The sequence below is a fragment of the Elephantulus edwardii genome, unplaced genomic scaffold (genome assembly GCF_000299155.1).
Source record: "Elephantulus edwardii isolate Elephantulus edwardi_28Jun2011 unplaced genomic scaffold, EleEdw1.0 scaffold00027, whole genome shotgun sequence".
Taxonomy (NCBI): Eukaryota; Metazoa; Chordata; class Mammalia; order Macroscelidea; family Macroscelididae; genus Elephantulus; species Elephantulus edwardii.
In genome coordinates this window covers 469,196-484,281 of record NW_006399777.1, presented here as the reverse complement: position 1 = coordinate 484,281, position 15,086 = coordinate 469,196, and the positions used below count along the sequence as shown (strand labels likewise).

Here is a 15,086-nt window from a genome sequence, read left to right as displayed (position 1 = left end):
AGTCACCTGTAAGATTGTCACGCTGCACAGTTAATGATGACCCGGAGGTCTGGACAACACAGCACTGGTAGACCTCTCGGGTGAGGAAGGACAGGTCATGGACCACAGAGAAGGCATTCTGTAGTTTGTCACTGGCATTGGGCTACTTTGTCTGCCATGGTGATTCCTGGTCCTCACAAAATGACTCTTCTCCAATTTCTACATTCCTGTAGTGTCAGAGCGCTGTGACAGACCTGAAAGATGGTCATGATATGTTACAGCGCCTCCCAACAAAGGGGGAGTGTATTTCCTTAAGCCTTGACTCTAGGATGACCATGTGACATGCTTTAGTCAATAGGATGTAGAGGAAGTGACTTGATGTGAGTTTGAACCTGGTCCCTCAGGAGGCCTTGGGCTTTTACTGTCGCTTTACTGGAACCTTAAGGCTGCTGGGTGCCTAAGCCCAGGCTGGCCCGCTGACTGATGAACAGTACATGGCCACCTCACCAATCATTCCACACGATTGCCACCAAACTCCAGAACCAGCCACCTTGTCCACGCGCAGCTGACCAACCACAAGGCAAAAGAGTCCATTTGAGATGGCCAGAGAACTACCGAGATGCATGCCATCCAACTTTCCAAAGTGGAAAATTATGAGCGAGATAAAATACATTTTTTAAAGATGCTAAAATTTGCAACAGTAGATGATTTCTGCAGAAACGTTTAAACCAATGACTAAGTTGACCATAGAGGTATACTAAGAATGCTTCTTAGAGGCAAGGTTGGCCAAGCTTTGTCTCAAATGCTTTGGACATGTTAGAAGAGGCTACTCCTTGGAAAGGGACATCATACTTGGAAAGGTGGAGGTGGGGGAAAAGGGGAAGAAGACCCTCAACCAAATGGGTTGACACACTTACTGCATCAATGGGCTCAAGTGTATTGAGGGCGGTGAGGACGGCACAGGATGGGACAGGATTCAGATCTGTGTTCACAGGGTTGCTGTGAGTCACGCTCAACTCCAAGGCATTTAACAACAAGTATACCCTGATCTTTTTTTCCCTACAGGTTTGCCTCTGAGATTTATTTTGGGCTATTTCATGAACTTCAAAGATTCTAGCAGAAAAGAAAGTTGATTGCAGAATGAGCAGAAAATTTTGGATTTGCTAACATCCACGTGAGGAGAAGAAGGATTGGCTAATTAAAGAAATGCCTTTTCTGAACGTCAGCGAGTCTCTGACCTTGAGCCGGCGGTCCGGGTCTCCACTGCATAGAGAATTGACCGACACCTTGAATGATTTCCAGGCTGGGCTTAGATTATTCATCACAACCTGAGGAAAGAGAGAGAAGAGTGGTAAGTACTTAGCCTTTTCACATTTCAACACAAAAACTTCTTGAGAAATTACCTGAAGCTTAAGGAACAAGCTCTTGTCTGGGGTAGGTGCCTAATGAAATCCCTCCAGGATGCTCACTAACTGGGTTGTTACGGGCAGAACACCTGCCATCGCTGGCTTGTAGGGCAGGGGCTTGGCTTCCAAAGTGTGGTTTCTGGACCAGCAGATGCTGTATCACTCAGAAACCTATTAGAAGTAAATTCCTGCGCTCCAGGCAGACCAACTGACTGAGACTGGAGCTGGGCCCTCCTCGGGCTTGTGATGGTTGTTAAATTCTAAGAACCACTGGTCTGGGGAACAAGCCAGATGGGATCCTGTCATACTGATGTTTCTTCCTCTCAAGATTTTACTTAGCAGAAGTCTCGGGATTGAAAATAACCAAACTACTATTCAAATAAGTACAGTATAATTATTTTGGAAATTATTCTCTCTTCTACTAAATTCCTTAATCTAATTATACATTATTGATTAGATCATTAGATTAGGGTTAAATTTATTTTAATGCATTAAAGTAAAAAACTAATATTCTTGTGTTACTTTGACTCAAATCCTGATACCATGGGTATGACCAAAGTGATGGTGAAGTGAAAAATTCACTAAGATTATTTGGGTTAATTGCAATTTCTCACCCTTTAGTTTAAGAAAGGAAGACATTTTATTGTAGCGGTCTTGAAAACCTCAACAGAAAATAAACATTTCAGCTGGAAAGCTGGGAAGTTAAACTATGTGTGTTCCCAGAAGGATAGTATTAATTAGTGGGCTATTTGTAAATACAGAGTAAGCAAGCAGGGCAAACAATCAATGCTGTGATGCTTGATCTATCAGCAAATTTTAGTCACGTTTCTTTTGAGAATCTGGGAAGCCTCAAGGTTAGGGTGTGGGGTGTGGGGAGAGTTCTTGGGGGTTTTCAGGAACAGAGAATTTACCAATGCCAATTACGAGAAGAAGAATGCTGAGTTGAAGTGAGCCAGAGGAGGAGACTGTCGTAAAAGCAGAAGTCCCACAGATTCCTTTTCTCTATACTTTAAAAGTCCTCACTCTCTAGCGCTAGAAAAGCATAACTGTGTATGAATTATAATTCAGGTGAAGGAGGTTCTGTGTGGTGGTGGCCAAGGGCCACACAGGACACTTTCACCTACGCCTCAAAATACTCCCCAGTGACTTAAGGTCCAGAGAATCAGCATTGTACCGCAGCACGTAGAATGGCACGCTGTGCAAGTTCAAGTAGAGCTACTCTGGTGTTAAATACACTTAACTAAATGCACTCAGCGCTCAGTGATGCCCACAGACTCACCCATTCAGGACTAACTACGGCATCATCAGTTCTCCTAACACCATCTGAAACTGTTACTCTGAGAATATGCAATCACAAAAGGACAGATACTACATAACTTCACTGCTATGGAACAGGACTGACGTGGGGAGGGGCTAGGAAAAGAGGGGATACACAACAAACACTGCATTGGAGCAGAGGAAGGAAAGAATTGTTAGAAGGAATATATGACTCAGCATTATTTGTATGACAATAGTCCAGTATAAGAGGTGCATGGCAAAGTGGACTGGGGGGGGAGGAAGGGAGGGAGGAAATTGTGCAGCAATGAATGAATATTTAAAAAATAAAGAAGAAAGAAAGTGAACTGGAGGAAGGGAGAATGGAAGGAGGGAGGAAAATGTGTTGTAATGAATGAATGAATGAAAACCCTTTCTGTAAACATTTGTTAAAATAACAATCAAAAAAAGAGAATATGTAATCAGAGTGCTAGAGCAGGGCAATGGGAGAATGTGCCCGTCATCAGCCTGTGAAAACTACAGTGTGTCCTTCTACATAGTGCTGTTGGCCACGTGAGCAAGACAGCACGTTCTCTCAGCAGCAGGTGGGTCCTCACAGCCACCTCCCCTCCTCATCCTCAGTTTACTCCAGACCACACAGAGTCCCTCTTAGAAACGCCACAGAAAGTGGAGGCAGGGCTGTTGTTAAGTACAGCTGAGGAGGGTATGTCTGGGTAATGAGGGAACCTGCTAGAGAAAGAAGAGAAAGGAAGACAGAGATAAAGGAAGAGCAAGCGGCTGCCGACCCAGGGCTGGGGCTCTTCTGATGGGCTAGGCAGAGTCCACTATGTCCATTTTCCTAAGGAGGCAGATTGGCCAACAGAATTACAGGATATCCAGTGCCAAACAGCTTTAGTTCAAACCTCAGCTCGACCCTTCGTTCTCTGTGAGACTTAAGGAAGCGACCTCATCCTTTCAGAATTGTTTCTTCAACCTTAAAATGGCTCAAAAGTAACAACTATATAAAGGAGTTATTATGGAAAATAAAACAATATGTACTAATCACTTCGTACAATGCAGTCTATGTAGCATATCTCATTAAATGTTAGCTAGTATTCTTATTTTCATCATTAATAAGTTTCTTTCTGTGTTTTGAAAACAAAGAGTAGAAAATCGAGGTTAAGTTCTTCTCTTCTAACATTTACACTGAGAAAAAAAACCAATCTAACAGGGTAGAAAGTTCTGTGAGGACAGGAAGCTTCCGGTCTAAGTGCCCATCTACAGACTTTACAAATGTGAGTGGTTGTTCAACACAGTTCATCCTCTTAGGAGACAAGACGGCAGGGCTGGAGACGGCGCGGGTCTCACCTCAGTCCGATGCACAAGCTGCTGAGTTGCATCATCATTCATGCGGAAAATTTCCAGAAATGGGTCAGATTTACTGAAGAAATCCTAAAACAGACCAACAGCAATGAGCTTTAGTTTTCGTCATTTCTTTTCTGTCACCTTTGAGCTAGCCCTCATCAATTACGGAGATTGATTTTGGGTTCTTGTCCCTCCCTGCATGCCCGGCCTGGTTACACACTAAGTCGTTCCCTCTTGCCCTGTGACGATATACCATACCACCCTTCCTCCCCTGGCTTTTCAGTCCTAACAGCCACCGTTGGTGAGGATGAGTTACGTGCATGTGTTTCAAGTCCTCCAGAAATCAGTTCTTAGGTAGTGGAAAACATTCTTCAATCATCATTTAAACACCAGTTATTGAAGAGGCAATGTTCATAATCCTAATGTTAACCATAGTGATTGGAAAGGCGATGGTCTGATTGTCTGGTGACTGCAATATCTAAGTCACTAACGGGTCTGCTTCTGTGATTTGTTTCTTGTTTGCCTGTTAACTTTTTATTAAATACCAGATACTGGGTAAGAAAGCATATGAAAGTTTGAGATTAACCTTTATCTTTGGGCAAGTAGTTACAATACAGTTAGTCATCTGACTCAATCAGGATAAAGCCATTTGAAGGTTGGAGATTTTTTTAATAAATATTTGAAAGACCCAGCTTTGCCTTTTGGGTAGATTCCTTAAAGGACTCCAACTAAATGTCTCAATATTTATTAGGGCTGCTTCTCCTTTAAAGCCTTCAATGCCAATTTTATTGTGACTTTCCAAGGCTCTGCTTTGCTTCATAACATTTTGACTTTAGCTTATATTTAAATTTCTCTCTACGATGTTATTTGTCAATTAGCAGAAACTTGGTAAGGATGAACCACTCAGACTGTTCAACTTCCTTCCCTTCCACAGCCCTTTCTCCTGGCCTCTCAGGAGCCCTGCACTTCAGTTTACCTCATTCTCAAGAAGCTCTGGTGGCCTAATCCCAAAGGTACGCAGCTTGAATCTACCAACTACTTCATGGGAGAAGGATGAGTAATCTCCTCCTGTGCGATTTACTGCCTCTGAAAATCTGTTAGAGGGTCAGCTATGGATTGGCTCTGTCCTGACAGCATATGACAACCACAATCTGATGAGACCATCAAAGCTCTGCTTACCCTCCTCATTCTGGAACAATTCCATTCAGCCAGCATTCCCAGGAGCTCCAAGAGGCTCGTTTAGGAACTGGCCTTGACAAAGTGCCTTGAATGCAAAATCGGTTCAGAACGTCTGAGTCATTTCAATAAATGTTTCTTCTCTCCAGTTCTCTGTCCTCACATCTTGCCTGGCTTGGGATTTCCATGCAGATGCCTCTTGCATTTTCTCTAATTTTTAGAGTTGTTTTTGGTGGGAAGATAATACATAAGCAAATCTCCCGTTACTGAAGCAGAACCTATCCAGACCCTCGTGGTCTGTGCTTGTCTTTAGACCATGAGATAATAAACTCTCTGAGACGAGATAATGTGTTTTCTTTTCCTTGACATTTCTGCTAGTGCCAGAACTCTGTAGGCACATTGTCCTGCTGACCAAAAGGTCCAGGGCCTCTGGTAGTTTGAATCCACCAGTCACCCATGAGAAGGAGACAGGCAGTGTCCTCGTGGTGATTGCCAGCCTCGGAAATGAAGGGTCACCATGGGTCAGAAGTGACTGGACAGCAGGATTTTGGTGAGCATTTACTGAATGAATGCATGACAAGAACACCTGCTGCAAGATCAGAAACTATCAGAAAGCTATTGGTTACCCCGTTCTCATGGACTTCAGCAGGTTTTTCATGAATCTAGATTAAAGCAAAGCAAATTGAGCCTTTGCTCACCTTAAACTCTTACCTTTCAGCCTCAAAAGTTAGAAGCCCATAATTAGACTCATTGTTTGCTTTGTGCATCTTTTGGCTCTTACTCTCTCCCAGACACCTCATTTTTGTTGCTGTTTTTATGTCCCGTTGCGTGGAAACGGACTCATAGCTGACCCTCCAGTGGGTTTTCAGAGGCTGTAAATCGCATGGGAAGAAATTGCTCATCTTTCTCCTGTGGGGCAGCTGGTGCATTTGAACTGTGTGCTTCTGGGTTGACTGTGCAATTCTTTACCACTAAGCCACCAGAGATCCCTACTCTAGTCTTTAGTATAACAAAATATTGGCAGAGGAGAAAAGACATCATTCTTGGAAAGAGAGAGTGTCAGAGAAAGAGCGGCAGGCCCTCGATGAGATGGTCTCACAGTGACGGCAGCAATGGGTTAGGGTTAGCACAGGGCAAGGTTTGATCTGTTGTTCATAGGGTCACGATTCGTCACAGTCAATGGCACCTAACAATGACAATTCTGGTAGTAGAGCCTTTGTGTTTGATATTAAGACACAATGCAAGAAAAGGTTCAGTCTCAGTCCCTCATAGTATCTTTCATACGGATGCTATGACAAAGTAAAAAAAAAAAAAAATAACAAAAACCTAAACCATCAACCTACTTTATGGAAATGACATAACCTTGCTTGCAGAAAGTGAAGAAGATTTTAAATATTTGCTGCAGAAGATCAAAGACTAGACTTCAATATATATTAACTCTCAAAAATCCTGACCACTGGAAGGATAAGCAACATCATGACCGATGGAGGAAAAAAACTGAAGTTCTCAATTGTTTCCTTTCACCTGGAGTCACAATCAACACCTATGGTGACAGCAGTCAAGAAATCAAAAGACATATTGCTCTGGGAAAAATCTTCTGTCAAGAACCTCTCCAAAATGCCCTTTAAAATGCTATGACATTTTCAATTGCTTCTTACAATACACATCTCAAAGTTGGACAACGAATAATGATGAGAGAGTGATAATCAATGCCTTTGAATTACAGGGTGGAGGAATAGTACTGATTATTCCATGGGTTACCAGAAGAGTAAACAAACCAATCTTGGAGGAGGTATGACCAGAGGCCCCCAACAGGCAAGAAAGATTGAACTTCGTCACACATGATTTGCTTATATGGCCAGGAGAGGCCAATCCTTGGAAAAAGACATCATGCTGGGAAAGGTGGAGGGTCAGAGAAGGAGAGGAAGCCCCTCAACAAGATAGGCTGACACAGAGAACATAACAGTGGGCTTGAGCATATTAGATATTCGGAGGATGGCCCAGGATTAGGGTAAGATTCAGGTCTGTTGTTCATTGGGTCACTATGAGTTATAGATGGCCCAATGGCATCTAAGAACAACAATAAAGCTAAGTAAAAGTGAATTGATAAATAAATGTATGAAGTAAGAGTGGGAAAGATATTTCTAAGGAGGAAAAATTGTGTATGTGAAGGGGTAGAAGAGTTAACACACAAAGTGGTGTATCAAATAGCTTAAGCTGCTTTGAGAGTCCTGGGGCCGTGAAACAGTGACTAGGAATGGTTGTTAATAGAAGCGTCATCAGTGGAGAGCACATAGACATGCCTTGGACGACAGTCTTAAGTTACTTACCTCTGAAAGCTCAGCCTTTGAAGACTTAACAGAGCTAGCATGTGCTACTCAGAGAAATTCTGATGGCTTAGTGGTAAGGAGTTCCACTGCCAACACAAAGGTACACAGTTTGAACCCATCAGCTACACCATGGAAGAAAGAATGGCTATTCCCACACAATTTACTGCCTCTGAAAACCTGCTGGAGAGTTCGCTATGAGTTGGTTCCAATCAATGGCACAGAACAGCAAAAACAGGAGTGCCTTTGTTTCAAGACCTTCTATTTTCAAGTCTATTTCTGTCTCATAGAAAGTGGAACATGGTGCATTTTTTAGAGCAGTAGAACTATTCTATGATTTTACATGATTATATAGTTACTAAAAGCCCTATGATTGCATAAACCAAAAAATGAACTCCATGGTAAACTATTAACTTTAGTTATAATAATGCACAAAGATTGGTTTACCAGTTGGAACATATGTTTCACAGAAACACAGCATGCAGACACTAGGAGACTAGAATGGGAGCAGGGGGCCCACAGGAACTCTCTGTACTGCAAACTTAAAACTGTTTTTAAAAAAATATAGTCTATTAAAAAAATTTGGAACTCTCCTTTCTGCTCTCTTCCCTAATGGATGGGGCCCCATTAGCTGGTTTCCACATCCCCCTGGGTTTCTTCTCTGGCACATCAAGCTTTGTATCCTGAAATAGATTGTTGATCCCTCAGGGAACCTGTTTGTGAATTGTACTTAAAATCTGCAGACCATGCTGGAGGACTTAGCTGTAATATTTTCTTTTCTTCCTAAAGAGGCCAGCAAAAAAATAAGGAGTCCCTCAAGGAGATTGCATGGTGGCTGCAACAGTTGGTTGAAGCTCAGCATCAAGCGTGAGGCTGACAGGGGCCCAGCAGGTGCCTCCTGTTACACGTGTTTGCTACAATCTGGAGCAAGCACTTAACAACAACAAATGCTTTAGCACGCTCGATATCATCAAGAGATTCCATTTTTTACTTAAAACGGAAAGTATGAAAAAAGGAAAGGATGACAAAGTTAGGAAGGAGGAAGAACAGATTAGAGCATTGTGTTGAGTCTTTTTCTAGCATATAAACATAGTTTTCTTCTTAAAACATATTTTGGATCAGACTCTATGTACCCTTTAGCACAGTATTCCTTCTGGTTGGTAGTATACTACAATACTCTTTGACTACATAATCTTTAAAAATACTGTGAACACTTTGTTGCATGAAGGACGTGAGGGGTCTCTAGGTGGTGCAAATGATTAATGTTGCTAATTGTAAGGTTAGCAGTTCAAATCCACTCAAGTGTGGCTTAGAGGAAATGCCTGGTGATCTGTTTTTTAAAAGAGCAACTACAGACACACATCGCGTTCCCCTGAGGTGGAGCTAACTGGATGGGAATTAGTGTGCATGTGTCTGGTTGTGGTTGTTATGCACCATTGAGTCAAAAACCAACTCACAGCTGACCCTCCAGGGGCTTTTAGAGGTTGGACATTGCGTGGGAGGAGATGGTCCATGTCCCTCCCATGGAGGAGCTAGTGGATTCAAACCGTGTGTCTTTGGGTTGGCAGTGCAACTCCTTATCCAGTAGGCCACCAGAGCTCCTTACGTATCTTGTAAGGGAACACCGACAGAAAATTTAGGCGTAGTCTTTGGCCTTAATAAACTAATATACAATATGGAGGATGTTGGCTTTGGGACCACTTTCAAATCCTTTCTCCACAACATCTGATGTGGGTTCTTTGGGATAAGATATTGCCTCTCTTGCCGTCTCTGCGGCCTCATCTGTGAATGAGCTGGTGCACACCGAGGGGGGAGCCCAGCCCCTCGCTGGCTGCGATGCCCGTTAGCGACAGAAGCGAGGATTGTGAGGACATCCTGTGAGTACTGTACGAATGACAGGGACGGCCGCATCCGAAAGAAAGCAACTCACACAGAGCTCACAGGAATTTTATCTTCAGAATTCATAGCTTTTAAATCCCTCATTTTGGATCTAGTTATGGTCACTTGTTGCTTTCTCATTTTCTCGTGTGGTCATTTGTTGCTTTCTCAGCTTGACTACCAGCATTACGATGGGCCTTGGGCCCTCAAAATCCTAAAAACAGAACTACCCTATGACTCAGAAATTTGGCCCCTCTAGATCCCTAGTGGTCTGGTTGGTAGGGAGTTGCACTGCCAACCCGGGGACAAGCAGTTCAAATCCACCAGTTGTTCCTTGGAATAAAGAAGAGCAATTTTCTCTCATGTGATTTACAGGCTCTGAAAACCCACTGGAGGACCGACTATGAGTTGGTTCTGACTTGATGGCACAGTGAGGTGAGCATATACCTGGAGATGTGAACATAGAGGCCCAGAGGCCTGTGCACTCTGCTCATTGCAGTCTCAGTTCTCATAAACAGGAGAGTGAGTGAACAATAAGTGGTACATGCCGACAATGGAATACCACTCAGACAGATAAAGAATCAAAGTCTCTCTATATGCTACGCTGTGGATGAAGCTTGACGACACGGTGTGGAAAGCAGTCAGTCTGTTACAGAAGGACAAAGAGTGTCTGAGCTCACAGAAAAAGATAAAGTAAGGCAAAAGTACAAAGATCAAAGTTTGTTAGTGGCAACCAGTGGTGGGAATGAGGAAGCAAGGACTGACAATAATTAAGAGCAGAATCGGGCAGGCCATAAACGTAGTTATACACCAAGGAAAGATTGAATTTGCAAAAGTTGTGAGATAGATATATTTACAATAATGACAAATCAAATAAAACAGACAAGAGACCAAAGTCCCCATGGGATCCAGTTTTTTTTTTTTTATTTGGAGGTTTGGGGTCATAGCTTTATGAGAAACCCCAGTTAACTGGTCTAATAATTTTGTCTACCTTTTAGGTTGTTGTATAATGATGAGAACCTTAAAAGCTTGCAAGTGACCTTCCAAAGCATGACAACTGTTCTCTATTAAACTGGACAAACCCAGGAGAAAAGAGGAGAAACTGTGATGGGAAATGAGCGGGAAAATGTGGCTGGCTGACTGCATGTACCACGGCCTCCTTTCCAGGAGCCCACGACTGGATGGTGTCGGGCTGCCCTTACTGAACATTCTAATCAAGGTTGCTACAAGAAACTGCTCAAAATGGGGTAAATAAAGGGCAGCATTTCAAATCCATCTAGAGACAAGAGGGCTGGATGAGGCCCCGAAAACAACTGCCTCAAGATAATCTTTAAAAGTTAAACAAGACTTGAGGGGAGGGTTTGTGTAACAATGAAAGAATTTTTCTTTTACTTTTCAAAACGAAGGCTGCATAATGGAGTGGATTTGGAGGGAGGGATTGCATAGCAATGAAAGAATTTTTCTTTTACTTTTCAAAGAGAAGAGTGAACTGGGTAGGGGGGGGAGGTTGGGCAGGGAGAAAAGTGCAACAACGAATGAATGGAAATCCAAAGTCTATGTGAACTTTCCTTAAAATTAACTAATAAAATATAGTAAAGGGGAAAAAAATGGTTAAACAAGATCTTACAGCCGAACAGTAAGTAGTTTCACTTGACTAGTGGGGAAAATGTGTACCTTGGACATTATTCTCTTTTAAGAACAATCTGTAACTACCTAAGTGGTAACAGCAATTCAAGGCTTAGGGGTCAGTGAGGTGATATTAATCGGGAGGAGCTAGCAATAGGGAAGAGTGGCTGGGCCAGCTGAGAAATTTAATCAGCGCCACAGACTCGTACTTGCGGAAGCAGCTTCACTGGCGTAGGCTTTGTATAGCACTGGTCAACCCAGTGCCATGGAACCCTAACACCCAGAACAAACTTGTCTACAATGATCACTATGGCCAATGTGGATGTCATCTTTGTAAAAGCCAGTTCTGACACGGACATGCACTTCCTCAGAAATGAGTGTAGTAAGAATACTTTGTTGGCTCCAATGGTCTAAAGTAATCATTAAAACTATATCTTGTACTTATTAATTTACTTAATTACCAAATGAGTGCTAATGTAATAAATCTGCTTTTAGGAATTAAAAAGTACATCCCTCCTCTACATGGATTAGATTAATGTTAGAGAAAGTACCTATTTATAGATATAATGATTACTTTGGAACATTTCATATTACAGTGTAATATAACAGAAGTGAGAACTCACCTATGGACAAATGATCTTTGACAAAGTTGTTGTTGTTGTTGATTGCCTTCAAGTCAAGCACGACTCATAGCGACCCTGTGAAAAAAAGGCCTGAAGCCCCTCTACAACTATCAACATTTTTCAAAGTTCATAGAGTTTCTGGATGCATGTTGTTTAGGAGGTGGATGCCACATAAAGAGGTGATATTCATTAATTAAGGAAAAGCCATCCTTGTTACGAAAGGTGCTAGTAAAACTGAGTATCTACTTGCAGATAAATGAAACAAGATCCATACCTCACACCATAAACTAATGTAGGATGGATCAAGAACCTAGGCATAAAACCTAAAACTACAAATATTACAGAAGAAAATATAAAACTAATGAACTCTAATTTATAGCATAAATAGACTATACATTTTGACTAAAAATATACACAATCAGCAGAGGACAAGCTAGACTATTGGGATTATCTAAGAATTAGAGCCCTATGTGCATCAGAAGAATTACTCAGGAATCTGGACAAAACACTAGCACACCTCAAGAATCTGGGTTCAGTAGCACTGGGACACGGTAGTCAACAATGACCAAGGACCTGGAAAGGAGGGCAGTAAAGGATAGGAATGACCAGAGCCCTGTGAATGGGGGGAGCTTGTGCACTCTAGGATCAAGCATCCATTTGTTTGAAGGAAAACTGTTCAAATCCCTTCAAGCCAAAGGACCCACTTAACAGCCCCTAACGTACCTTATGCTGTAACTTAAGTCAGCTGGAGGACAAATTAGAGGTACTTAAGAGACCACTGAGTGGAGAGTGGTCATTATAAGTCATTACGTAGCTTAAAGCTGCTGCATGCTGACCCAGTAATGTATTATATATCCATAAAAGATACTGTAAAGAAACTGGGTGGATCACTTTGAAATTTGGGAAGATGATCTGTAAGAAGTATTAATAGTCATAGGGAGATGAGGGTGAAAAACACACCTACTTGAGCTTGATACACACTGCAATTCTCAGCATATAATCAAGCTAATGCCATGAGATAGAAGTTCATGAGCATTTCATGCAATCTACTTAGGGGGTTAAAAATACCCAAATATTGTTAGTATACAAGGAAAAAGTCTTTGCTGATGTCCCTAGGAAGACCAAATTACCTTCCCCAGAACATTCTGTTTATACATATATTACCTACCATGGCTATCCTATTATTAACTCATTTATTGTTTAAATCTATGGAAAATTCCAGGTTGTAGTGAGAGATTGAAAATATCTATTTTCCTTAGTATCTTGTGCATAATAAGCATCCAACAAAGATTTCACAAATTCGTGATGAACAAATCAATAAATTCATGATGAATAAATGAATAGATAAATATGTGAATGCATGAACGGACAAGTGGGCTGAGTGTCTTTTACAGGTGTAAGGGGATGGAGCTTAGACTACAAGCCACAGCTCAAGACTTCAGGAAGTTGCTTGAGAAGTTGATTTACTTTTTTATAATATTTTTTTAATTTTAATTGTGATTTTCATTCATTCATTGTGCCCCTTTTTGCCCCCTCTCTTTCCCTGCCCCCTCCCCAGTTCACTGTGTGGTGGGGAACAAGAGGCGGCCTCTTTTCTGGGAGACACAGGATTCGTGAGGTGGCCACCTGGGGCTCGGGGTGCTTTCTTCTAAGGCATGCCCTCCAGGAGCCTTCAGCTCCCCTTCATTCCTTCTCTCCTTCCGGCGGGGTCGCCCCGGCTTTCCATGTAGTCTGTCAGGCCTCTCAGACTGTCTCTTACCTTGTCATTCCCGCCTCTCTGTGACTCAGTCATTCCCCTTAATCAAATCCTCACACATTTCATCCTGCCTTGGTGTCTGCATCTCCGAGTATCCGAGTCACACACACAAATGACTTTTAACAAGCTACCTCATCTGGGAATCTGTTTCCTCATCTACAAACATATTCTATTTCTTGTTCCATAGGGTTGTTAGAGCAAATCAAAGTGACAAAGCATGGAAAACTCCCAATTCTGTGCCTGCAAAATGCAGGTGCTTACCAAAGGTCACTTTTCTTTCACATCTTCTCTTGCCCTGAGAAGAATATGCCAAGGATGGGATAAAACCATTCTTATCTGTGCACATCGAACAGCACTTGGAAACAAATGGAGACTTGGTAGTCTACAATTGCCCTGTTTTAATTACAGTCCCTCCACAGACTCATTAACCACTTCTCAAGTTGAGGGAACCGTACAACGCAGAACTCTCTGGCATCTCTGATCTGTTTAATAATGTTGGTTGAAAGGGAGAAACAGCTGCAGGCGAAAATCTGATTAAACTGTGTGTGCTCGCTTTATTACTTCCTCCAATAAGGTTAATGCCAAACACTTTACCTTGTCATCCAATTTCCGTGCATTGAATGCAAGTTCGACATAGTCATCATTGCCAGATAACTCTTCAGCAATCACCTGGACAGAAATGCAAGGGTCAGTTGTGACAGAGGGTAGACTGCCCAGCCCAGCCCCTCCCCCCAGACCAAAGTTAGATCTGGTGGGTTTAAAGTCATCCCCCAAACCAAGGATGGACAAAGAGTTTCCCCACAATCGGGGGACCTGAATTTGGAGAACAGGAGAAAATATTTCTAGGTATACAGGAAAACACTCCAGAAACAGCTAGTAGCAGGTGCTGAAATCTCATTATGCTGAGTATGAGGAAAGGAGAGATGGTCACACGCTGGAGGAAGACACTGCTGGAGCAGGGCTGGGAGCACCTTCCTTCTGTAAAGGGAGGTCTGGCGGTCGAGTGGCTAGGGGGTTCTCTGCTAACCCAAAGTCAGGCGATCTGGGCCCCAGGGGGAAAGGGAAGCAAGCCCTTCCGTGTGATTTACAGTCTCTGAGAACCCACTGGAGCGTCAGCGAGGAGTTGGTTCCGACTCCGTGGCAATTGAATTTTGTTTTCCTCTCTTTAAAGATCATATAGCTTAGGATGAAACTCCCATGAAAAATCTGGGTTTTTTCCTTCATAGAAAGGTAAAAAGGAGGAGGAAGATAATATTATTTTTATTTGTTTGCTCAGATGGTCAAGAAGTGAAGGTATAAGTGGGTCTCCGGATCCTCTCTAGACAAACAATTGTCATAGAAATGTTGTTAGCCTCAGTCTGGAAAAGCCAAAACCAAACAGCTGTTCCTAGACTTTCTGGGATGAAGGAGAGAGGCATATTCATAAAGGAAAAGAAAAGCAAGGACTTAACATCCTAAAACAGGACTCTTCTGACAAGAATTTTAGGTGTAAGGAAAGAGAGAAGTATAGACGAATGTTCTTCATCATCAGCCACTTTCCTGTATTTAATAACCTGTGACTCTCGGACTCTTGGACCAGAAACTGGTGGCAAGTCAGGAGAACGCACTAACGGTAATATTCTAAGGCCCAGCCTAGTTGTATATCAGCTAAGTCATTTAGAGATAGCAGTGTGTCTCCACCACCGCCCATGGGCAG

General features: G+C 42.4%; 1 protein-coding gene across 1 annotated transcript in view; it reads right to left on the bottom strand.

Annotated features, from left to right (window-relative positions):
- The window catches only part of CPNE4 (copine IV), a 355,861-nt gene that overhangs the window by 116,627 nt on the left and 224,148 nt on the right, over positions 1-15,086 (bottom strand). The window contains exons 4-6 of the mRNA XM_006883318.1: positions 13,985-14,059; positions 4,008-4,091; positions 1,218-1,307 (exon numbers count right to left, since the gene is read on the bottom strand). Coding sequence (XP_006883380.1) covers positions 1,218-1,307; positions 4,008-4,091; positions 13,985-14,059 — 249 coding nt within the window. The remainder of the gene's footprint in view (positions 1-1,217; positions 1,308-4,007; positions 4,092-13,984; positions 14,060-15,086) is intronic.